Source organism: Esox lucius, chromosome 10, assembly GCF_011004845.1.
Source record: "Esox lucius isolate fEsoLuc1 chromosome 10, fEsoLuc1.pri, whole genome shotgun sequence".
In the NCBI taxonomy this organism is placed as follows: Eukaryota; Metazoa; Chordata; class Actinopteri; order Esociformes; family Esocidae; genus Esox; species Esox lucius.
In genome coordinates this window covers 27,641,947-27,662,812 of record NC_047578.1, presented here as the reverse complement: position 1 = coordinate 27,662,812, position 20,866 = coordinate 27,641,947, and the positions used below count along the sequence as shown (strand labels likewise).

At 41.6% G+C, this 20,866-nt stretch overlaps 1 protein-coding gene across 1 annotated transcript in view; it reads right to left on the bottom strand.

Annotated features, from left to right (window-relative positions):
- Nucleotides 1-6,203: 6,203 nt before the first annotated feature.
- Nucleotides 6,204-20,866, bottom strand: part of hcn3 (hyperpolarization activated cyclic nucleotide-gated potassium channel 3) — a 28,600-nt gene continuing 13,937 nt past the window's right edge. Inside the window, exons 3-8 of the mRNA XM_010866931.3 lie at nucleotides 16,592-16,816; nucleotides 15,858-16,019; nucleotides 14,883-15,101; nucleotides 14,473-14,619; nucleotides 13,830-14,070; nucleotides 6,204-7,968 (exon numbers count right to left, since the gene is read on the bottom strand). Coding sequence (XP_010865233.2) covers nucleotides 7,796-7,968; nucleotides 13,830-14,070; nucleotides 14,473-14,619; nucleotides 14,883-15,101; nucleotides 15,858-16,019; nucleotides 16,592-16,816 — 1,167 coding nt within the window. The 3' untranslated portion in view covers nucleotides 6,204-7,795. The remainder of the gene's footprint in view (nucleotides 7,969-13,829; nucleotides 14,071-14,472; nucleotides 14,620-14,882; nucleotides 15,102-15,857; nucleotides 16,020-16,591; nucleotides 16,817-20,866) is intronic.

Below are 20,866 nucleotides of genomic sequence, written 5' to 3'. Positions count from 1 at the left end.
CACTGGGAACAATTCTTGACTTACTGCCGGCAATGCGGACCAAGCTCCTGCTTCGGTCGTACAGGGACCTGACAGCCCTTAGCAAAGGACCCAGGACCCCATACTCCCGAAGCACCCTCCACAGGATGCCGCGAGGGACACAGTCGAATGCCTTCTCCAAATCCACAAAACTCATGTGGATTGGTTGGGCAAACTCCCATGAACCCTCCAGCACCCCGTAGAGGGTATAGAGCTGGTCAAGTGTTCCACAGCCCAGACGAAAACCACACTGTTCCTCCTGAATCCGAGGTTCTACTGTCGGCCGTATTCTCCTCTCCAGTACCCTGGCATAGACTTTCCCGGGGAGGCTGAGAAGTGTGATCCCCCTGTAGTTGGAACACACCCTCCGGTCCCCCTTCTTAAAAAGAGGGACCACCACCCCGGTCTGCCATCCCAGAGGCACTGTCCCCGACCGCCACGCGATGTTGCACAGGCGTGTCAACCAAGACAGCCCCGCCACATCCAGAGACTTAAGGTACTCAGGGCGGATCTCATCCACCCCCGGTGCCTTGCCACCAAGGAGTTTCTTGACTACCTCTGTGACTTCAGCCCGGGTGATGGACGAGTTCACCTCTGAGCCCTCATCCTCTGCTTCCTCAATGGAAGACGTGATGGGGGGATTGAGGAGATCCTTGAAGTACTCCTTCCACCGCCCGACGACATCCCCAGTTGAGGACAACAGCTGCCCACCTCTACTGTAAACAGCGTTGGTAGGGCACTGTTTCCCTCTCCTGAGGCGCCGGACGGTTTGCCAGAATCTCTTTGAGGCCAGCCGATAGTCCTTCTCCATGGCCCCAGTTTTTGCCTCCACAACCACCCGGGCTGCAGTTCTCTTGGCCTCCCGGTACCCGTCAGCTGCCTCAGGAGTCCCACAAGCCAACCAGGCCTGATAGGACTCCTTCCAGGCCTGATAGGACTCCCTTACTTCCGGTATCCACCACCGGGTTCGGGGATTGCCGCCTCGACAGGCACCGGAGACCTTACGGCCACAGCTCCGAGCGGCCGCTTCGACAATGGTGGTGGAGAACATGGTCCACTTGGACTCAATAACTCCAGCCTCCCTCGGGATCCAGTCGAAGCTCTGCCGGAGGTGGGCATTAAAGATCTCTCTGACAGGAGACTCGGCCAGACGTTCCCAGCAGACCCTTACAGTACGCTTGGGTCGGCCGAGTCTGTCCAGCTTCCTCCCCTGTCATCGGATCCAACTCACCACCAGGTGGTGATCAGTTGACAGCTTCGCCCCTCTCTTCACCCGAGTGTCCAAGACATATGGCCGCAGGTCAGATGAAACAACAACAAAGATGATCATTGACCTACGGCCTAGGGTGTCCTGGTGCCACGTGCACTGATGGACAGCCTTATGCTTGAACATGGTGTTCGTTATGGACAAACTGTGACTAGCACAGAAGTCCAATAACTAAACACTGCTTGGGTTCAGATCAGGGGGGCCGTTCCTCCCAATCACGCCCCTCAAGGTGTCACTGTCGTTGCCCACGTGGGTGTTGAAGTCCCCCAGTAGAACGATGGAGTCCCCAGTTAGAGCACATTCCAGCACCCCTCCCAGAGACTCCAAGAAGGTTGGGTACTCTGCACTGCCATTTGGCCCGTAGGCACAAACAACAGTGAGAGACCTATCCCGACCCGTAGGCGCAGGGAAACAACCCTCTCGTTCACCGGGGTAAACTCCAACACATGGCGGCAGAGCTGTGGAGCTATAAGCAATCCCACACCAGCCCGCCGCCTCTCACCATGAGGCAACTCCAGAGTGGTGAAGAGTCCATCCTCTCTCAAGGAGTGTGGTTCCAGAGCCCAAGCCGTGCGTAGAGGTGATCCCGACTATCTCTACCTCTCAACCTCACGCACAATCTCATGCGTCCCTAGAACTAGTTTCCGTGTCCAGGGATCGGGTTGTCGAGGCCCCCGCCTTCGACTGCCGCCCGATACTCTACGCACTGACCCCTTATGGTCCCTCCCGCAGGTGGTGAGCCCATGGGAAGGCGGCCCCACGTCGCTCCTTCGGGCTGAGACCGGCCGGACCCCGTGGGGAAAGGCCCGGCCAGCAGGCGCTCGCATACGAGCCCCAGGCCTGGCTCCAGGGTGGGGCCCCGGCTGCGCCATACCGGGCGATGTCACGGTCCGTCATTAATACACTCACTAATACAATTGTAGTTTCATTTAGTAGGGGATAAGTAACTGGAGTTTTTGTTTAAATTCAGTCTTGTAAACATTAGAGGCAGGATTCTACACAGTGCTACTTCAACATAGAGCAGTAGCTCTCAAACCTTTTAGAGCCGGAGGACACCTCTCATGATAGCAAATTTTTCAGGGGCACAATTATGCCCTTCAAATCAGATCCCAACTAGAGTGAGATTGGGGCAGATATAATTATTATTTGTATCTGATAATTCATGTTTTTGAACACACAAACATACACTCACCTAAAGGATTATTAGGAACAGCATACTACCGTAAAACTTCAAATAATAGCCGAGTCCCAAATAGCCGCCTGTCTCTTTTAAACGCCCGGTGTAACGACAGATTTGGGAAAATAAACGCCGGTCTCAAATAGACGCCTGTTTTTTTTTTGTTTTTTTTTCGTGTCGGGTTGTATTTGATTTTTTTAAACCCGTCAGATCGTTTATTCTATGTTTTGATTTGATTTCACGTGACAGACGCGACCGTTCAGAAACGACTCATCACTATGGCAACATAACAAACAGGTTAACAAACTTTCCTTTAGTCTTCAGTTTTTCTTACCGTAATTCTCTCAATACCACCATGGAGACCAAAAAAAAAAGTATGATTTGACGTTTAAGCTGACAGTTGTCAAATTTGCCGAACAAAATTCGGGAGAAGCAGCGGCAAGACATTTCTCGATTGATCCTAAGAGAGTGCGAGAATGGCGTAAACTTAAAGCAGAACTACAACGTCTGTCCGAGGAAGATAACAAAAGGGCCAGACTGCGTGGTGGAGGGAGGAAGAAGGTCAGTGAAGAGCTGGAGGTGAGCGTGTGTGAGTGGAAAGCAGACGGGACCAAAAAAGCAGACAGGACCAAAATGAAACCGTACGTTGTCTTCAAAGGGGGGATCAAGGAGGTGAAAGCAATGCAAAATATCAGTGGGGTGGTTGTTGCCACATCCAAAAATGGATGGATGAACGAGGAGCTGACTGCAGACTGGCTTCAGAGAGTGGTGGGAAAGCTTAACTTCGCCCCTCGTCTCCTAGCCTGGGATTCATATCGCTGTCATATCAGCGCAGCGACCAAAGCATAACTCAAAAAGGGCTACAACATAACCACGGCTGTGATACCCGTTGGCTGTACAAAGTACATACAGGCCCCTGACGTCGTATGGAACCAACCGTTCAAAGCCAGCCTGCACGAGTCCTATGACAACTGGATGGCAGGGGATGTGGACAAGGAGTACACCGCTGGAGGAAATACCGGTATGAGGGCCCCAGCTCGCCGCTTGTTGGTGTCCTGGGTACTTCAAGCGTGGGAAAAGCTAGATACGGAGCGGCTGAAAAATTCCTTTAAGGTATGCTTGTGCGCAGCATGCGCTGTGTGTGTGTGTGAGGGACAAAGAGGAGATAATATATTTCATTAACTTCGGGATGTTATCCTTAGGTATGTGGCCTGACTGTAGCTTCTGATGGAAGCGAGGATCACCTTATCCATTGTTTCAAAGAGGGAGAACCGTGCGCATCTGGGCGGGAGCTGTTAGTGCAAGCAAGACAGGCAGAGTTAACGGAGGCTGGAGAGGGAGAAGTGGAGAGCGACGTGGAGGAGGAATTTGCCAATGAACTTGTCATTGAGGATCGCGGGGATGATGAAAGTGATGAATAAAATATTTTTCTATCACATGATTGCAGTTGTTTTATAGTGTAGAATTCGTTCTTTCTTGTTGATGTGTTTTGGGCAACAAGTTCATATACCGGTACGATGGATTTTAGCGGTAATTTATATTGTTCTGCCCATTGCTGGCACATCGTTTCTTTTTTTTATGCTGCCAATAATCTAAGACATTTCTTAAATTAAAGGATTTATTAAACACTTTCGTTTAGCAGTAATTTAAATCGTTCTGCCCATTGCTGGCACATCGTTTCTTTTTTTTATGCTGCCAATAATCTAAGACATTTCTTACTTTAAATGATTTGTTAAACACATTCAAATTATAAATAAAATATAATATAATGTGGTAAACTTCTTCTGTCATGTTTTGTCTATCAGCCTATATTCTGTGGATATGATTACGGTACACTAAATGAACATCAACAACACTAAATTAAAAACCGGTCTCTTATAGCCGCCTGTCTCTTTTAAACGCCCGGTGTAACGACAGATTTGGGAAAATAAACGCCCGGGCTATTATTTGAAGTTTTACAGTAATAATGTGTTTGACCCCCTTTCGCCTTCAGAACTGCCTTAATTCTACATTGATTCAACAAGGTGCTGAAAACATTCTTTAGAAATGTTGGCCCATATTGATAGGATAGCATCTTGCAGTTGATGGAGATTTGTGGGATGCACACCCAGGGCACGAAGCTCCCGTTCCACCACATCCCAAAGATGCTCTATTGGGTTGAGATCTTGTGACTGTGGGGGCCATTTCAGTACAGTGAACTCATTGTCATGTTCAAGGAACCAATTTGAAATTATTTGAGCTTTGTGACATGGTGCATTATCCTGCTGGAAGTAGCCATCAGAGGATGGGTACATGGTGGTCATAAAGGGATGGACATGGTCAGAAACAATGCTCAGGTAGGCCGTGGCATTTAAACGATGCCCAATTGGCACTAAGGGGCCTAAAGTGTGCCAAGAAAATATCCCCCACACCATTACACCACCACCACCAGCCTGCACAGTGGTAACAAGGCATGATGGATCCATGTTCTCATTCTGTTTACGCCAAATTCTGACTCTACCATCTGAATGTCTCAACAGAAATCGAGACTCATCAGACCAGGCAACATTCTTCCAGTCTTCAACTGTCCAATTTTGGTGAGCTTGTGCAAATTGTAGCCTCTTTTTCCTATTTGTAGTGGAGATGAGTGGTACCAAGTGGAGTCTTCTGCTGTTGTAACCCATCCGCCTCAAGGTTGTGGGTGTTGTGGCTTCACAAATGCTTTGCTGCATACCTCGGTTGTAACGAGTGGTTATTTCAGTCAAAGTTGCTCTTCTATCAGCTTGAATCAGTCGGCTCATTCTCCTCTGATCTCTAGCATCAACAAGGCATTTTCGCCCACAGGACTGCCGCATACTGGATGTTTTTCCCTTTTCACACCATTCTTTGTAAACCCTAGAAATGGTAGCGCGTGAAAATCCCAGTAACTGAGCAGATTGTGAAATACTCAGACCGGCCCGTCTGGCACCAACAACCATGCCACGCTCAGAAATGCTTAAATCATCTTTCTTTCCCATTCTGACATTCAGTTTGGAGTTCAGGAGATTGTCTTGACCAGGACCACAACCCTAAATGCATTGAAGCAACTGCCATGTGATTGGTTGATTAGATAATTGCATTAATGAGAAATTTAACAGGTGTTCCTAATAAAACTTTAGGTGAGTGTATATAGTAGGTGTGTTCTATTATTACAACAGAACGCACCCAGAATAATAATAATAGAACACACCCACTCCCATGATCTCCTAACTTCCAAATGTGTGATTCTGTAATTAAAACTTAAAGCAGACTCCATAAGTTGCATGATGAGCTTTTATTTATTTCAGAGCTGAGGGTTCCATCGCACTCTCATTTGTCCTAAAATCCCAGACTCCTACGAAAATATGTTTGCTGTGATACAAGCTTTGTGTTTATGAGTAGGGCAGTAATTTGGCATGTGACTCCCCACATATCAAATTTGTTTTTCATGTATTTAGAAATTCAGCAGTTAAAATTTGGAGCATGGCAGAGAGACATTTGTTCCCGCTTAAAAGTTAATATCCTTAATTTTAAAATGTTTCACATAAGACAGGAAGAAGAAATGTATGTTTGAAAGCTTAGATTTAAATACTTTGGTCTTAAAAATAATGGTCAAAACCTAATTGATAGAATACTGACATACCAACATCTTTCTAACACTCTAATGGTTCCTTGTTAATAATAATACAAATAAAAAAATAATAATAATAGTGAAATGTTAAATTAAAAAGAAATATAATAACATTAATATTGCATATAAAATTTTATTGTTGAGCTGATTGCAGACCCCTGCATGTACCTCAGCAGACCCACAGGAGTCTGTAGACCTCAGTTTGAGGGCTACTGACATAAAAGATAAATAGTTAACATAGAATTACATTTTGGGTAACAGAATAAGAATGTATTATATTAGTAATAGCATAACTGAAGGTGTTATAAAAGGTCAGGTGTTTAAACAACAATATTGCAAGTGTCAACATAATGGCGGTGTTCAAGAGGATCCAAACGGCTGCATGCCACTGCTGACTGACTGATCTATAAATCACCTTACATCAAAAACAGTAACTCATAATTATCTGCATATCTTCATGATTAACCCATGATATATTGCAGTTTTGATCCTCTCAAACAAAGATTTTAAATCTTAAAATATGACTTAAGAAATGCATTTGTCATGTAATTAGGCATACATGTCTATTATTTTCAAACTCAAAACGCTGAAATTAAGCGGTGCCTAACTGGGTTTTACCTTGCTCATGGAGGCTGCATCATTGCAGACTTATTCTCTACACCTTCAATCATGTTCACTTCAACATTGGGACACTTCTGCAAAAGGTGGAGGCGCAGATGGGTATATGGGAAGAGATTAATGGAACTTTACTTCCGGTACAATGGAATCGCATGAAAACGCAAGGAAAAAAGATTGTGGATCTCCTCACTGTCTACTACATTTTGGCTAATATTTGTAAATGTATTTTACGCTAGGTTGTTGTTAAAATCTGATTATGACACTTGTATTGATGTCAACCCCACAATATGTTAGTCATCATCACCAATCCACTGCATTACAGCTATAAACAACTTTAACTACACCTATCAATTTCTGTATGCTTGCCACTGTATGATACCAGAATGAAAGGTAGATTTACCCAGTTAACCTACAATGGACCATCTCTAAATGTTATGCAGCTTAAACAAATACATCTATGAAAATTTGACATAACTAAATTTTTGTAATAAATAAATCATAACAGATTTAACAAATATCCACCAAGTTAGAACAGAGTTTACTGTTGACTGTGCGTTCCATTGAGTGCCAGTGAGTCCTATCCCCTGGTTTGCGTTACATTGACCTCTTTACCGCATCAATGCAAACCTGCTCTGGCACTGAGATGAATTAACATGGATCAGTACATGTGGACTATTCAGTTCCTTGACACTATTTATTGTCTTTGTCTATTCAACAAAATACTTTCTGACTCGTGCATTTGGAGAGACCCCATCATTATTCCTTGCTGACAATTGGATTTATGCTGGTTTATTTGTATGGGAAGACGTCTGGTTCTAACCCCCCTGTTAACATGAATGTCTGCAAAATTACCTAAATGTGCATGATGTCTTGATTGAGTTTTCAGTCTGTTTTAATAGTTCTCTTAGTTCAAATAAATCTTCTAGATGTAAATCAGGTGTCCATTGTCACTACACTTTCTGATCATTATTAGTTTAATGTTACCCATCTTGTCATGTATGTGCCCAATGCATTGCCTGTGTCAGCTTTCCTCTATGTGGTCATGAGTGTTCGTCAAACAGTCTGTGGAGGGACTCATGAGGTGTTCTCAGAAACTGACTTGGTCCATGCGGTCCACAGCCACGCTCTCAAATGCCCTCCTCATTAGAGGGTGCTCTTCTAGGACCTCGTTGAAGCTGTCCACACTCAGTGAGTAGAGGCGGCAGTACGTATCAGCCCTCACGCTTGCTGTCCGACGTCCTCGGGTCAGCAGGCAGATCTCTAAGAGAGAGATTTTATTCAGGTTATTCCATCTATTCAAATTACATTTGATGTAGGTAGATACTATCTCCCAAAATTGGCCTAGGGTGTTCAAGAGGTGTAAATGCTGTTAGGGAGTTCAAAATCGATTCTCAGATTTTTAAGAAAATAAAACAAATATAGCATCCAATAAAGAAGTTCTGGAAAAATATATCTTTAAATATATATGTTTTATTTCCAAAGACAGTTGTCTGTATTAAACAGTTACATTCGTATTGCAGAGGATTTTCTAGAGACTACATTTCTCTCGGCAGAATTTCTGCGTAACCCATCCTGGTCAATATCATATGAGACAAACATCAACAACCAACCATTATTTTATTATATTTTCCACTCAAAAACAAAAATTAGTGGATCCAGTTAGTACAAGTTCTTAATACATTTTTATTTTTCAAATCATAATTTCAACAACTGACAAATTAGATGAAGTCTGCCCTTGAATGACACATCTGTAAAGTCACTGCCTCTCTGTTAGCTGTATTATTTACCAGGGTTTGAATACTGCTCGCAGATTAGCCCAGGGGCTTCGAGGAGAGATGGCCTGCACTATCCAAATATGATTGCCTTGCCTTGTTGCTTTAGCAATGCCTTGTGGTGGCTTGGGCACCAGTGTGCAAAATCAAGAATGCCAGAGAGTGTTTCCTCCAGCACGTGAGTATTCCAGTATAGACTTCTCTGTTGAGTGAGAAGAACCACTACGACATTGGATGTAGTTCTAAAGACACATATCTCTGCATCAGCTGTCCCGAGTCTCCTAGAAGCTGCTGTGATCAAGCAGGGTTTTAATCACAAATTGTTTTCATTAATTTGTGGACAAAAATGTATCAAATCTTTCTGGTCTTTCTATTCCTTGTCCTTGCTAACAAGCAACAATTAAAGCAAGAGCCACCCATATTTAGGACATTGAAATGGTGGGCAGGTGTAGCATATACATTAGCAGTCAGAGAATCAATCAATCAAAATATTCCAACAAAACGCCCAAATTGCAGCATTAATTTTCACGATGAAGTACCATTGTTCTGGCTGTTGTTAACATTCTGTCCACCAGGTGGCAGTACTAAAATTCCCTGTTAGTTTACTTATCTTTCAGACAATAGCATCCTTTGCTGTGATTCAGGAGGAGGAAGTTAGTTGCCTTTTTCACTTGTTGCATGTGTAAGTGAGAGTTCATCAAAGTACAATCCAATCTTCCAACAATGGTACTTCATCATGATCAAAAATCAGAGAATCAATTTTTTTCATCAAAGTACAATCCAATCTTCCTACATCCAACGTTGTTTTTGCTACAAGGTGTACATTTTTATCATAGGTACACTTCAACTGTGTGAGACAGAATCTAAAACATAAATCCAGAAAATCACATTGTATGATTTTAAAATAATTAATTAGCATTTTATGTAAGTAAGAATTCCGGCTCTCACAGACCAGTTAGTTTTTCTTTAAGAAGCCCTCCTGTTCTCCACTCATTACCTGTATTAACTGCACCTGTTTGAACTTGTTACCTGTATAAAAGACACCTGTCCACACACTCAATCAAACAGACTCCAACCTCTCCACAATGGCCAAGACCAGAGAGCTGTGTAAGGACATCAGGGATAAAATTGTAGACCTGCACAAGGCTGGGATGGCCTACAGGACAATAAGCAAGCAGCTTGGTGACAACTGTTGGCGCAAATATTAGAAAATGGAAGAAGTTCAAGATGACGGTCAATCTCCCTCGGTCTGGGGCTCCATGGAAGATCTCACCTCGTGGGGCATCAATGATCATGAGGAAGGTGAGGGATCAGCCCAGAACAACATGGCAGGACCTGGTCAATGACCTGAAGAGAGATGGGACCACAGTCTCAAAGAAAACCATTAGTAACACACTACGCCGTCATGGATTAAAATCCTGCAGCGCACGCAAGGTCCCCCTGCTCAAGCCAGTGCATGTCTGAAGTTTGCCAATGGCCATCTGGATGATCCAGAGGAGGAATGGGAGAAGGACATGTGGTCTGATGAGACAAAAATAGAGCTTTTTGGTCTAAACTCCACTCGCCGTGTTTGGAGGAAGAAGAAGGATGAGTACAACCCCAAAAACACCATCCCAACCGTGAAGCATGGAGGTGGAAACATCATTCTTTGGGGATGCTTTTCTGCAAAGGGGACAGGACGACTGCACCGTATTGAGGGGAGGATGGATGGGGCCGTGTATGGCGAGCTCTTGGCCAACAACCTCCTTCCCTCAGTAAGAGCATTGAAGATGGGTCGTGGCTGGGTCTTCCAGCATGACAACGACCCGAAACACACAGCCAGGGCAACTAAGGAGTGGCTCCATAAGAAGCATCTCAAGGTCCTGGAGTGGCCTAGCCAGTCTCCAGACCTGAACCCAATAGAAAATCTTTGGAGGGAGCTGAAAGTTCATATTGCCCAGTGTCAGGGAAATGTATTTTATAATGTATTCTCACTGATTAAAGGACTGAGTCCCATTGTTTAGATAGATAGATAGGTAAAGGTTTGCGGCGACTGATACCAAAGAAGATTCCCCGGGGTTGAGAGACAGGTACACAGGAACACGCAGGAACGCTGAACCGCCTGAGGGAGGGGTGCGGACGGTCAGACAGGAGACGGACCAGAGGGAGCATCGACTGGTGAGATCATTCCTTAATACAGTTTTCATATGCCTTAGTAAACTATCTGGTTTGTTTTTGTATGTCAGATTTGATGAATCTGAGAAATGTATCGACACTCTTAAAGGAGTAAGAAACAGAGACAAAGTTTTCTTGGCACATTCTAACAGTTGTATTAACTATTATGCAAATATGAGAGACGCGTCAACCGATTACACACATAATTGTCTGAGGAGTCTCTAACTCAAAACATCATTTCAACAGTATATAAGGGAAGAAAAGGGGTGTGGTAAGATGCTGCCCTGTCTCATCTCAATAAAACACATTCCCTTTGTTCTATCACATAAGCCAAATGCTATCCTCCCCCACCTTATCCTTCCTGCCATAATGTTTACTGTTGTGTTGGCAGGAAGCTCTCCTTCCTGCCATAAGTAACTTCTTCAATTCTAAGAGTTCTTACAGCATCTGGACAGACAATAGATGCCCCCTATGCAAATACCAGCTCCCCCTCATTCCTTACCCTACCTAAACAATGGGACTCAGTCCTTTAATCAGTGAGAATACATTATTAAAGAAATGTCCCTGACAATCCATCCTCTTGATACCATGTCAAACCTTGGTATCAATCCTTAAACAGTTCACTCATTAGGATGTAGACTGCATCAGCGACAGCCCTGAAACCTGAAGGTCTGTATGGAGGAGTGGGCCAAAATCCCTGCTGCAGTGTGTGCAAACCTTGTCAAGAACTACAGGAAACGTATAATCTCTGTAATTGCGAACAAAGGTTCCTATACCAAATATTAAGTTCTGCTTTTCTGATGTATCAAATACTTATGTCATGCAATAAAAAGCAAATTAATTACTTAAAAATTATATAATTAGATTTTCTGGATTTTTTTTTAAATACCATCACTCACAGTTGAAGAGTACCTATGAAAAAAATTACAGACTTCTACATGCTTTGTAAGTGGGAAAACCTGCAAAATCGGCAGTGTAACAAATACTTGTTCTCCCCACTGTACAAGATTAATGCAAAGTCTTCCAATCTTTTAAAGAGTAAATTAGAAAATACAGACGTAAACCCAAAACTATGTTTAACAACTCATCCCCGCACACAACCGTCGGGGCCCCTTCACAACATGTTGTGGTTCTACTCCCTAGGAAATGTATGAATACAATGCCTGACAAATGGAGAATTATCCACCCCAAACACGTGCTGTTCTGCAAACCATCAGTCTGCTAAAAAACCTGAAAAACTTTCTACCTACACCGAATCTGCATGTATAACACACACTCCCCCTGATTCAAACAGACTTGCTTAATCGTGGTGTAAATGAATATGAACAGTGGATACCAAAAGTCTACACACCCTTATTGAAATGCTGCTTTTTATGTGAAGACTGAAATCAAGACAAATACAGTCATACCTTTTTTTCACCTTTAATACATTATTGTAACCAACAATGTTTAAGTGAAAAACAAATATGTAACTTCTCAGAAAAAAAACCCAGTCAATGTCTTGTTTACATAAGTGTGCACACCCCTCAACAAATTATTTATGGCAGCACCTTTTGGTTGGATTACAGCAGTAAGTCTGTTTAAATCTCTATCAAACTAGTGCACTAAGATTTACTAATTATATCCTAGTCTTCTTTGCATAAGAGTTCAAGCTCAGTCAAGTAGCCCCTTTAGGTCAGTTTGTCAATTTCCTATAGGATTGAGGTCCGGACATGGACTGGGCCATTACAGGACATTGATTGCCTTCATGCAAGCCATTCCTATGTGGATTTGAATATGTGATTTGGATTATTGTCGTGTTGATAGGTAAAATGATTCTTTAGCTTGAGCTTTCAGTCTGTACCAGTCCCCACTAAAGAGAAGCAACCCCTACAAAGTGTTCCATTATATAATTAATGCTTGTCCCTCTCCTGTTCTGTACCTTTGCACAATAAGATTCTGTAGATGTTAGCTCTACAGGGACAGCTTATTTTAATTGGGCTTACTTTCAGAATCACTGCAGTTAATGACAAATTACCTTTGTAAATTATTTGGAATGTGATTAGTTAAATATGAACACACAACTCACATTACACACTTATGCAACAAAGGCATTTACACTGTATTTTGTCTTACACATGATACATTTTTTCACTTAAATATTGCTGGAAATTATTAATGGTGAAGAAATTGTGAAAAAAGGTCTGCTGTGATTTTAGCCTATTTTGATTTCCAGTGTACTGCTGCTGTTACTATTGCTGCTAGTGTTATTTTATTTGACTTATTATGTATTTTTCATTTAATTGAGTGGGAACCTGTGCATAACAATGCTGTTGTGTAGTTTGCCTTGTAAATTGTATGTTTATAACCATTGAAATGCAGTATAACACTAGATGATGTCTAGTATGTAAACTAGATCGGACATGTTTTGTGCTTCCATGACAGTGTGCATTGCTAGGCGCAAAAATATAACTTTGTTGTCTTTAAGATGTTTGATGTGCTACAGCTTAGGTCCATCCTCTCCCTTCTACATATTAGTGTTCACAATTTTAATCCAAGTGGGTCACTGAATGATGAACAATGAGGTAATATTCAAAGCAATTTACAAACCAGAAACTAGGCAAGCCTAGTTCAACCGGCCCACAAAATGTGTTAATCATGGCTGCCCACTCGAGAATCAAACCTGGGTCGCCCACGTGAAAGGCATTGTCGTTAATCACTATGCCACTGAACTGCACACATGCCAGGCATTAGAATAGCCTCTTCATATTATATTATTTTCACTCATTAACATCACAGCAAATTTGAATATTTTGTTAGACAACATTAACCATCGTGTTAAACTGAGTAACGTTCCTTATTAAGTTTACCTCCACCACAAATAGTTTCTGTGAACTGCATGACTTTTGCAAGCGACAACTTTTTTCTGTCCTGAACCTATTATGGGAGGCGAACGCGGGACCTGTTGTTCCAGAGCCCGCGTCACTAACCACTACGCTATTTAACAAGGGGTAGTCAGTCAGTCAGTCAGTGAAGGACGGACTCCGTAAGAAACATTCACTGTTCTAGGCTGGCTCTGAAAACACCGTCCGGCAAAAACAACAAACCAATGCTCTTGGGTTACATTTGATTTGGATATTTGCAGTGTTAGGATTGCGTCTGTTTGGGATAGACAAAATCATAGAGAAAAGAGGGTTGCGCTCAGAACATACTCACCCCCAAAGTAGGCTCCATCGCTAAGCTGTATGTCCTTTTTTCCACGGGGGAGTACAGTGACACAGCCGTGTTGAACAAAGTACATCTTCCGCCCAAGTGTGCCCTCCCTTATAATGAAGTCATTAGGCTGAAAGACCTCAAAGCGTAGCTTGGTCAAAATCACCGTTACGAAATGAGGGTCTGTATTAGCAAACAGTGGCATGTTGGCTACCAGCCCACGACAGTTGTAGCTGACTATTTCCTAAAGCAGAGGAAAAGAGAGGAATTATTAAAAACAGAATGTCCTTACAATGTTTACATAATCTACTGTTTGTCAAAGAAATAAAATCCCAAACTATCGTTGTGTCCTCTAAATGTTTTCCAATTATGCGTAATTCAAAACAAATTCCAAATCTGCTAAAATCAAGCAGTAATTAAAGGATTTTCATACAAAAAAAGTACTAGATTTTTGTTGTGTTATTTGAGATGCCTTGTTATTTGAGATCACTTGGTTTCAGTGTATTTTCAATTATTTAAACTAACATGCCTAATAATTAATTATCTTCATGTATTTGGTTTCCTAATGTTGAAAGGACTGAAGACAAGTGTGTGATTTACAAACAGACAGAGAGAGAGAAAGAGATGCAGGTGTAATTGAAAAGACCTCCTTGAGCGGATCGCTGAGTTCTCCAAGAATGCTGTCTTCATCAAACATTTTTCCTTGGAAGCGAATCTCATAGTACTCATGAATCCTCTGCCTCACATCCGCCGGCAGCTTATGAAACGACATGTATTGCTCCACCTGCTTATACTACAAACATGGTTTCCAGACAGAGAATAATGTGAGTGGATGGGTTTAGTTCAATTTCAGTCTTCAAGGGTGGCAATTGGCCGATTTGTCTGTTTAAAGTTTAATTAATTTAGACTTTTTGTCAGTAACAATTATGGGGGGACTGTACACATTTAAAGGTTTAATTTTGCACTACCTTACTGTTGTTGAAGTTAGCAAAAGAACATATTTATCTTATATCTTATAAATGTGACTACTTGTTTATGTGAGAAAGAGTTGGATACCTTATCCTGATACTGTCTTCGGGAGGAGTCTATAGATTGAACCAGGTTGGCAGCATGACCCAGAAACATGGCATAGCAAGTGGCACCCACGACCATACTCAAGATGGTCAGCCACACGTCTGTCATGCCCTCAGGAGCCTGGGCACCATATCCGATACACAACATGTGACTCATTGCCATGAAAAGGGAATATGAGTACTGTATATGCCACGTCGCATTCTGTGAAATCAAAAAGTAAAAAGAAAAACAAAGGCAGTGGATGTCAAATTCAGCGGGGTAAAGGTCATCCTTAATGTAAATGTACAGTATTTTCTTTATATATCTAACTTATTTTGAAGATTATAACTCTGTTAAGTGACTTAAGATGTTTTTAAATGTATAAATACAACTGTTTCTAAAGATTCACTCTGGTTACATAGTCACCCAATTGTTGCCATTCTTTTCCAAAAACACAAACACCCAGAAATAACTGATCTAAAACCTACAGTGACTTCAGAAAGTATTGAAAACCTTCACTTTCTCCACATTTCGTGTTATAGACTTAATTTATGATAATCACATTTATATTTCAGTTTTTCATTTCCGGTTTTTCATTTTCAATAAACTGCTATGAATTTCTAAAAATTTGTTTTTGCTTTGTCATTATAGGGTATTATGTGTAGATTGATTGCAAAAAAATATTATTATCAGTTATAAATTAAGTCTATAGCACAATATCATTTGGAGAAAGTGAAGTGGTCTGAATACTACATCACCACCTATCCCAATCAGGATGAGGTTGAGGTGTGCAGCAGGTGGTTTGGGGAAGGGGATGTGTACTCTCTGTTTAAAGATGGCTAGAATTGCATTTCACTCCTATTTTGGCTTCTAAACCAATGATTAGTTTGCAAGGTAAGATTTGTCTCACATTATCATGTGACTGGAGTGTACCTTTAAGTGTTATTATTTATTTTAAAACAGAGCCCCCTTACTCACCACCATGTGGTTCTTTGTGACCCAGCACTCCGGTGGGAAGTCCTGCAGCATGGGCACCATGAACTGCATGCAGCCGTCCCAGTGGCACAACAGCAACATCATGCCTATTAGGTTCACTATACGTACAACTGCGCTGGCCAGGTCATAGGTCATGTGAAAAATCTAAGAGAGACAGTTACCGAGATGAATGTCAATACAGATAACGATTTATTTTTGTTTTACCAGGGCCATTGCGCTCTGGTCAAAAGCAGTGCACTTTAAACGAGATAGGATGCCATTTGTGATGCAGAATTCTTAATTGGTATATTTTACACCATGAGATTTAGTGAATGTTTGAGTGATTTTTGCAATGCAAGGGTGTGGGTTGGCATAGCATTTAAGTGTGTAGCCTTACACTATACGAAATGTACGTGCTTACAATTGGACCGGAGGCTGGTCGAGTGGTTTACACTCTTGCCTCCGGAATAATATGCGCCGCCCCCTGCTTTGGGGAAACTTGTTTGATCCCTGCATGAGCCCTAAGCATTTCTGCTCCCTGTACTCTGTCTCCCTGCTTCTGCTCCTATCCTGTCATAAAAATTATAAAAAATTCAATATAAAAATTTGAGTTCTCCTAAAATAGTTCTCCTAAAATATATATATATATATATATATATATATATATACACACACAGCATATGTACAGTAAGTGCTTATAGTCCACTACAAAACTCATCCCTGCCCCTATACCTTACCTCTTCCCATTGGTGGATGTAACGAATGAAGCGAGACAGACGCAGTAACCGCAGGAGGCTGAGAATCTTGGTGAAGCGGACGATACGGAGGGCTCGGGCGGTCCGGTAAACATCCGAAGCGTCCATCTGTGCCTCAAGGTCGACTATGAGGAAAATGTAGTCCATGGGGATGGAGGAGATGAAATCTACGAAGAACCATGTCTTCAGGTAGCGAATACGGATCACCTACAGTAAAATAATGTGACCTTTATCAATTCTCTGATCAAACTTTTTTTGCATAACATATTTCGCTTACAGTGAAATAACATTGGAACTGAGAGAATGAAGCCATGGGCACAGGTTTCATTCGGTACCTAGCTAGTAAATATATGTATGGAAAGTGATGTTGTTGCTTTCAACTTCTAGTTGGTTTATCTACTTCTGTTTCTGATACGACAAGGAAAAGCAACTCAAAAGTCGGAAGAATCCAACACACCAGACACACATCATGCACCTCAAACTACCCTGGACTCCAGTCTCAAAGCAGACAGCCCCTGAACCCTATACTCTCTGCCTTTGAACAAACTTTTACATTGTCAACTTGCTTGGCCAGTTTGAGAGTGATGATCAGAGTTAGCCAACTTGCTACTGAGTTTGACCAATTAAGTTTCAGTAGTGTTTACTAATTTACCCACTTCACAACCACTGGTGTTAGACACCGGACTATATTTTGCATTGACTTGTGGGTTGTATCAACCCTGCAAGTGAGCAAAAGTCTTCCCCTGAAGATAAATCAAAAGCAGAAGGGCACATTTTGCAAACCAGACCAGCAAGTAAGATGTGACAATCAACCGCATCCGGTTCTGATGGTGATTGTAGGGAGGAAAAGTACTTTTTGAGTAGAGTCCAGCCCTAGCTGGCAGATTAGTTAAAGCCAAATATATTGCCCACATTGAAATTACTGGACTTTTACATGTAGAGTTTAATGCCCCCAGTGAGCACACAGCATAATGCATCTGTATGTCAATGGTAACAATAACGACCAGTCACAGACTACAATTCAACCCCTACGTCCACCCTTTCTACTGTCCTCCAGCTCTTTTGTCTAAGTAATGTTTAAAATGTGAAATACAGTGCCCACCACTAATATTGGCACCCTTGGTAAATATGAGAGAAACTGAGAAGTCTGTGAAAAATGTCTTTGCTGTTAATCCTCTTGGTCTTTCATTCAAAATATTCACAAAATCTAACCTTCAACTGAAGTAAAATTTAAAATATATATTTTTTTCTTTCTCCAAAACATGTATGCCTCAAATTTGGCAACCCTAAAAATTCTTATGAGTAAAATCTAACTTTATATTTTATGTTTTTAGGTTGACCTGAGTGATTAAAAACTCTTAAGTGGTAACCCTGTTTCACTGGGGTATAAGAGGTGACACACAGTGCAAATTCCCTTAGTCATCCATCACTATGGGAAAGACCCGAGAATACAGTAATGATGTGTGACAAATGGTTGTTGAGTTGCACAAATCTGGCGATGGCTTTAAGAAAATAGCTCAATAGTTGAAAATACCCCTTTCCACTACTGAATAATTAAGAAGTTTAAAGAAACTGGATATATTAACAATTAGTCTGGAAGATGATGTGTATCTATATTGACCCCATGCACAGTGGGGAGGATGGTTCGAGTGGCCAATGATCACAGCTGGAAAATTGCAGATGTTGGTCGGTCTTGGGGTTAGAAAGTCTCCAAAACTAATATCAGAAGCCACATACATAATCACAAGTTGTTTAGCAGGGTTGCCATAAAAAGCCTTTGTTGTCTTCAAACAACAAACTCAAGCACCTACAATTTGCTTAATGTTACTGCAACTTTCAATGGGACTTGGTTCTATTGGTCAGATTAGTCCAAAATATAACTTTTTGGAAACAAACACCAGAAGTGGGTTTTGCGTAGACAGAAACATTGTCATGCAGAAAATAACCTCATCCCCACTGTGTAGTATGGTGATAGATTCTTGATGGTGTCAGGCTGTTTTTCTTCCAAAGGCCCTGGATACATCAAGGACTGTCCCGGAGAGTCTAACTAAATTTTCCAGGGTATCTATAAGTGTTCTATGATCTACGGTGTCACATGCTGCACTGAGATCTAATAGAACACTGTTATTTTATCAGAATCAGTATTCAGCCGTATATCATTTAAAACTTTAATCAGTGCCGTTTCAGTACTGTGGTGAGGTCGGAAACCTGACTGAAATTTGTCTAAGAGACCGCTTCAGGTCACAAAATTGCTGAGTTGATTGAAGACAACCTTTTCAATGATCTTGGCTATAAAAGGGAGATTTAATACAAGTCTATAGTTGTTCATTATAGATACATCCAGTGTTGTCTTTTTTAATAGGGACTTAATGGCAGCTGTTTTTTAGAGACGTTGGGAAAATGCCTGATTGCAGAGAGCTGTTAACTATTTGCTGTAGGTCCATTGTTATAGAGTTAAAAATTGTTTTTAAAAAGTCTGATGGCAGTGTGTCAAGACTGCAAGTGAAAGCTTTAAGATGTCAAACTGTTTCTTCTAAGGATTTTTGATCAATTGTAATAAAATGCGACATAATAACCAAGTTATGTCTTGGTGGTCAGAGTCAATGAATTGTTCACTCTCACGTATTTCAAGCTGTGTTATCGTCCCATTCAGCCGTTCGCTCTGAAATTGCTCTGATCTGTTCACCAGTTTTGACTGTGTTCTATCAAGTATAGGGAAATCTTTAGAGCTCTCTAGCCTTAGGTTAGCCTGTTGTGCTATGTTAGCATTAGCATTTGTTGATTCACCTGCGGGACAAGACCCACAGTCCAACCGGAGGAGCGCTCTGGTGAATAAATCTTCTAAGCGGTTGATCCGTTCCTCCAACAGCTGTCTTAGCTCCTCCATCATAAAAAAATCACTCAAAAACACAAAAGAACTATGCTGAGGTCCACTTTTTACATAAAATGTTTACATAAAAACTAAACAAAGGTAAAAGATTTAAAGTTTGACCTTTTTTAATTTTAAAGAAAATGTAAAAGTAAGAAAAGAACAAAAGGCTGGCAAAAGGCAGGAAGCAGGAGAGTTGCGTTATGTGAATAACAGGCATGAAAGCATGAAGCTATCGTTCAAGTAGATACGTTATGGGAAGCGTAAAATGCCTAAAATCCTAAAACTGTTTACTATATTGCAACTATTTCTGGCGGATTTTTGAATTATGTCTCAGGATTTGTTCAGGATAGACAAACACTTCGCTGGCTACATCATTCTCGTGTCTTTTCACTTGATGAAAAAGTCAGTTATCGTCACCTATATTGATACAGTAGTTATTGTATCAATGTCATTCATGAATGGCTAATAAGCTGTTAGAATGGCCAGTGGCAAAAGCCATAAAATTCATAGATGCTATTTGTGGTGGAGGTTAACTTAATATGAAACGTTACTCAGTTTAACACAATATAATGGCGTCTAGCGACATATTACTTGCTAATAAGCTTTCAAAATGGCCAGTGGCAAAAGTCATACAGTTCATATATACTATCTGTGGTGGAGGTAAACCTAATAAGAAACGTTACTCGGTTTAAAGATATATAATGGTGTCTAACAAAATATTCAAACTTGGCGTGATGTTAATGAGTGAAAATAATATAATGCGAAGAGGCTATACTCATGCCCAGCATGTGTGCAGTTTGGTGGCGTAGTGGTGAACGACAATGCTTTTCACATGGGCGACCCGGGTTTGATTCTCAAGAGGGCAGCCATGATAAACAGATTTTATTGCGGGCCGGCTGAATTAGGCTTGCCTGGTTTCTTGTTTAACCATAAATGGCAGCTTGTTTTGAGTGGAACTGTTATAAGGCTTTGCCTTTTGAGTATGTTTTTGGATTGTTATGTGTTTTTTACATCACTATGTTTGGTGTAGAAATCAGCCTTAAAATACAGGCAGTATGTTTGTGTATCATCTCTAATAAACGGCTTCAACCAGCCTTTGAATTCAGGATTTGATTCCCACTCCTTTCTGTATTTTTGACTGTACAGTTTAGACTGAGACATGATGAGCTAGCCACCTAGATGTTTAGCTTATGTCACAGATAGGCACACACGCAGTGGGTGAGGTGAGTAAGTGACGTGAGGCTGTGTGAGTGAAATGCAATGATTTATTTGGGTGCAGTGATCTATTTCAGACAAAGAACATTTTACATTTACATCAGCCTTCCCGCATGCGTGATTTATTTGCAGTCTCTGGACGCGGAGGGGTGAACGCCTCCTGCAGCTGG